This window comes from Helianthus annuus, chromosome 8, assembly GCF_002127325.2.
Source record: "Helianthus annuus cultivar XRQ/B chromosome 8, HanXRQr2.0-SUNRISE, whole genome shotgun sequence".
NCBI classification, from domain to species: Eukaryota; Viridiplantae; Streptophyta; class Magnoliopsida; order Asterales; family Asteraceae; genus Helianthus; species Helianthus annuus.
Genome location: NC_035440.2, coordinates 134591565 through 134596706, shown reverse-complemented (window position 1 = coordinate 134596706; position 5142 = coordinate 134591565). Strand labels below are relative to the sequence as shown.

At 41.7% G+C, this 5142-nt stretch overlaps 1 protein-coding gene across 1 annotated transcript; it reads left to right on the top strand.

The window, feature by feature from the left end:
* The first annotated feature begins 2080 nt into the window (after positions 1-2080).
* Positions 2081-2644, top strand: LOC110870588. Its single transcript, XM_022119773.1, has one exon. The coding sequence runs from the start codon at positions 2081-2083 to the stop codon at positions 2642-2644; it is 564 nt and encodes a 187-aa protein (XP_021975465.1).
* Positions 2645-5142: the final 2498 nt, after the last annotated feature.

The following is a 5142-nucleotide window of genomic DNA, read 5'->3' as shown; positions in this document are numbered from 1 at the left end:
TCCTGGGTTGCAAACCCAGTCATGGTTCGAAAACCCGATAACTCTTGGAGAATGTGCATAGACTTCAAGGACTTGAACAAGGCTTGTCCTAAGGATTGTTACCCGTTGCCAGAAATTGATCTCAAGGTTGACTCCCTCACTGGTTACCCTTTCAAGTGTTTTCTCGATGCTTATAAGGGTTACCATCAAATTCTCATGAAGGAAGAAGATGAAGAGAAACTGCCTTCCACACGGACAAAGGAATCTTTTGCTACCAAAAGATGCCTTTTGGCCTAAAAAACGCAGGTGCAACCTACCAACGCCTAGTTGACAAGGCTTTTGCTAGTCAAATTGGTAGAAACATGGAAGCATATGTCGATGATTTGGTAATCAAAAGCAAAACAGAATACCAAATGCTTGATGACATCCAAGAAACCTTCAAGAACCTAAGGAAGGTCAACATGAAACTCAACCCTGAAAAATGTTCGTTCGGGTTTGAAGAAGGTAAGTTCCTGGGGCATATTGTGGGAAAACAAAGTATAAAGGCCAATCCAAACAAAGTCACGGCTGTTCTCGAAACCAAGCCGCCACGGAGCAAGAAAGAGGTAGAAAGCTTAAACGGGAAGCTTGCAGCCTTAAAGTGTTTCACCCCAAAATTGGTTGAAAGATCGTTGCCTTTCTTCAAAACACTCAAAGGATGCTCTGACAAAAAGGATTTCAAATGGACCGAAGAAGCTGAGGAAGCCTTCAACCAGATGAAGCAACACCTAGCTTCACTACCAGATATTGCAGCCCCAGAAACTGGAGAATTGATCTATGTATACCTTTCGGTTGCTGAAGAAGCAATAAGTGCGGTCTTCACCATTGAACGAGACAAAGTTCAGGTACCCGTTTATTTCTTCAGCAAAACTCTAAAACTGGCAGAAATCAAGTACCCTCCCTAGGAGAAACTTGCTCTAGCCCTAGTCCAAATGGCTAGAAGGCTTCGAAGATATTTCCAAGCACACCCTATACAAGTGGTCACTGACCAACCCATTAAGAGTGTGCTTGAAAAACCAGAAAATTCAGGACGATTAGCCAAATGGGCAGTGGAACTAGGTGAACACAACATCACCTATGTTCCAAGAAAGGCCATCAAAGCCCAAGTCTTGGCTGATTTCATTGTAGAAGTCCCAAAATAAACAATTACTAAAGTAAACACAGCTGCCACTAAACCCTCAGACCTTGAAGCCTGGAAGCTTTTTACCGATGGGGCTTCAAGCGTTGAAGGGTCAGGGGCTGGGCTCATTCTGATCAACCCAGAAGGGTTAGAATTCACGTATGCTCTTCGATTTGAATTTCAGGCCACCAACAACGAAGCTGAATATGAGGCGCTAATAGCCGGCTTAAGGTTGGCTAAGCAAATGAAGGTTAAAAAGCTTGAAGTCTTCATAGACTCGTTGCTGGTGTCAAGCCAAGTGAATGACAGTTATGTTGCAAAGGAGCCCAATATGAAGAAGTACAAAGAAAAATCGAAAGAGCTGATGAACACATTCCAAACATGTACTATCAAGCAAATTCCCAGGTCTTAAAATAAGAAAGCTGATGCCTTGAGTAAACTCGCTTCTCTCACCTTTGCCCACCTCACCAAAAAGGTATTGGTAGAAGTGTTGAAAACTCCATCAATTGAAGAATTAGAAGTTCAAGACGTAATCACCGAAGAAGGCACCAATTGGATGACCCCAATTAAAAAATTCCTTAAAAATGGTGAGTTACCTGCTGATCAAACAGAGGCTGAAGGGGTTAAATTCAAGTCTAGACAGTACGTGTTTGCAAGGTGAAGTACTCTACAAAAAGGGTTACCTTGCACCTTTGCTGAGATGTGTCGGTCCCGAACAAAGCCAGTACTTGATCAAAGAGGTTCATGAAGGTATATGCGGAGCTCATTTTAGAGCAAGAACGGTGGTTGCTAACTAATGAACCTTGGGTATTTTTGGCCCTCCATGCACCGAGACACCACTGAACAACTAAGAAAGTGTGATTCATTCCAAATTCATGCACCAGTCCCGAAAAGTCCCGAGCATGACCTTGTCCAGATAACCTCAGCATGGCCATTTTATAAATGGGGAATGGACATCGTTGGCCCATTCCCACCAGCCAAAGGTGGAGTGAAGTTCTTATTAGTGGCCATAGACTACTGGGCAAGCAAGTCATTGACTTCGTTTGGGAAAACATCATTTGTCGCTATGGATTACTGGGAGTGCTTGTCACCGATAATGGAAAGCAATTCGCTGAAAAGCCTTTCAGCATTTGGTGCAAAGAATTCAGAATAGCTCAGGCTTTCAGCTTAGTGGCATATCCACAATCAAACGGTCAGGTTGAAAGGATGAATCGAAGCATAGTTGAAGGAATCAAAGCCAGATTGGGAAGGCATGAAAGTAATTGGCTTGAAGAATTGTCAAGTGTTCTATGGGCCACAAGAACAACCGAAAAAGCAAGCCACAAAAGAACACCTTACAGCTTAGTGTTTGGATCTGAAGCCGTGATTCCAGCTGAAGTAGGAGTTGTAAAAGGAACGGTCAACATGGATCCCGAACCAAACCGCAAAGAGACCATGTTGAACTTACAACTCATAGAGAAGCACGAGACCAAGCTGCAATCCAAGAAGCCAAGTACAAACAAATGATGGAAGCCTATTACAACAAAAGAGTCAAGCACGAACGCTTCAAGCCAGGAGACCTGGTGCTTAGAAACAATGAGGCTAATAAAAAAGAGAACCAAGGAAAGCTTGGCCCAAAATGGGAAGGGCCATATAAAATCCTTGAGGCACATAGGGGTGGATCCTATAAGCTAGCAGACTCAGAAGGTAAAAAGCTTCCAAGACATTGGAATGGAAAAACCCTTAAGAGGTTTCATGTTTGATCAAGAAAGATTGGTTTGTATTTCACAAAGTTGTATTTCAAGAGTTGTCATATGATCACCTTTTGTAACACAATATCTCTTGAATGAATGAAGATGTTTTATCAAATTTGTCTTTCTATCCTAAAATCAGGTTGAGAACCTAGCAATAAACTCCATGGCAAGGTGTAAGGGGATGAGCTCCCAGGCCATATCGCTCAATAGGTTCAAGGGTTGAATGAACCTATATAAGGGGTGAGTTCCTAAATCAATACAACTCCATGAGACTTATAATTGAAAACAAAGTTGTCTCATAGACGGGTCCGAACAGCGTACACCAAATGTTCCTTAAGCCTCAGAAAAATTATCAAAAAAACAGGCTTACGAAATAAAATCAAACTAAGGAAAATAATGAATAGGATAGGTGCTATGTCTTCTTCTTAAAAACACCAAGGCTAAGTGACTGCAGCACTGAACCCTTTAAGGTATGAAAAACATAAAGACAACACAAACTCAACAAAGACAATACCACAACCCAAAACTCAAAAATATAAACCAAGATATCAAGTCATAAAACTAAAGTAGTAACCGAAAGCCTTGAAAGCTTCAAGCTACATACATTCAAATAGTCAGAAGCCTTGAAGGCTTGAAGCCAACCAAGCTGCCTTACCAAGACAGGCACAAACACAAAAAACATAACACAAGGCAGGTAGTAGAAACTTAGTAACATAATAAAAGAAGCCTTAAAAGGCTTCCAAACATCCAAGTAAGTCAAAAGCAAGCCTCAGCGACTTGTAAACCTAAGAAATTGTTCAAACGGCCACCAAGGCCAAACCATAACCACAAAGCAGGAACCTTAGGGGTTCCTACAAAACCTAAAAATTGTTTAAGATAACATACAAACCATTAAATTGTTTTTGGGGTGCTAAGAAAGCTATGAATGTTTTTCAAGCATCAATAGGAGGCTTGGAAGCCCCGGAACCATCACATTTACCCTTCTTGGCTTTCTTTGACTTCTTAGCTTTCGAGTCACCATCACCACCAACTGCTGAGCCTTCTAAACTCGCATCCTTGGAAGCATCAGGTTCTCTCGAAAAGGTATCCTCACTATCTCCTGAATAAGATCGCTTTCTTGAAAGGGAGCCGAGCACCTCCGCACAAACTTTTTCGTTAAGACCACCGGTTTTAGCTCCTTCAAGACAGAAAAGGTCTTACCAAAACAAGCGGCAACCTGATTAACATACGGATAGGTCAGCCTCTCCATCTGCTCAACGGAACCCTTGAAGACCTCAGAAGCTTCAGGACGGTATAAGGGAGACTTTTCCAAAGGATGACCAGATTCATGAAGCTTGTAACCGGCAATGAGACCTTGATTTTTCCCCAAGTTGAGTAATTTGGTATAAACTTCTCCAAGAGCAGAATTAAACTCCTTAGAGTGAAGAAGGTAGGTAACAACTTGGTGGAAACCTTGTTCAATAAGCCATTGGTTATCACCGGTGGCTTGAGCAACTGAAGCCTTCAGACCTTCTTTCTCTTCATCAAAGGCTCTCTGTTGAACAGTCAAGGCCTCCCTATCAACTTTTAACTTCAACCGATCAGCTTCGAAACTTTTCTTGAAATCATTTATGTCACACCCCCAAAAATCCACACGTGGAGTACCACCGCTTGGGAGCGTGACATGACCAGGATCAAGCCACCAATCATATAGAACAATATATTTAATCAAAACCCATTATAATAAAGGTGTTCCAAAACATAAGTAAGTTATCGTTGTTTAGCGGAAGCGTATAATCAAAACCCATTATAATAAAGTATCAAATGTTATAAGTGTTTAACAAGATAATCACGATCCAAGCCCACAACGACCTGCTCCTCCCTGTGCAAGCTCCATGTACCTAACGACCTGCAAGGCATGTAACAGAGGATCAACAACTAGTTGAGCGAGTTCACAGAAAGCAGATGCGTAATAGTAAATTCGTTTGTAACATGTGGCTCTACTAGGCCGATAGTACGTTCTATTGGTGGGGGCTTCCCATGTTGTATAATCCACTAGACTACTCGTAACCATATGTGTTCTTCACAATCCGAGAACAATAGTAAGTATAAGTTCACGTAGGTCTTACGTGAGTATCCTTCACATCCGAGGATAGTAATTAAGTATAAGTATCCTTCACAACCGAGGATAGTAATATGTATAGGTATCCTTCACAACCGAGGATAGTAATATGTATAAGTATCCTTCACAACCGAGGATAGTATTAAGTATATGTGTACGTAGGTCGCACG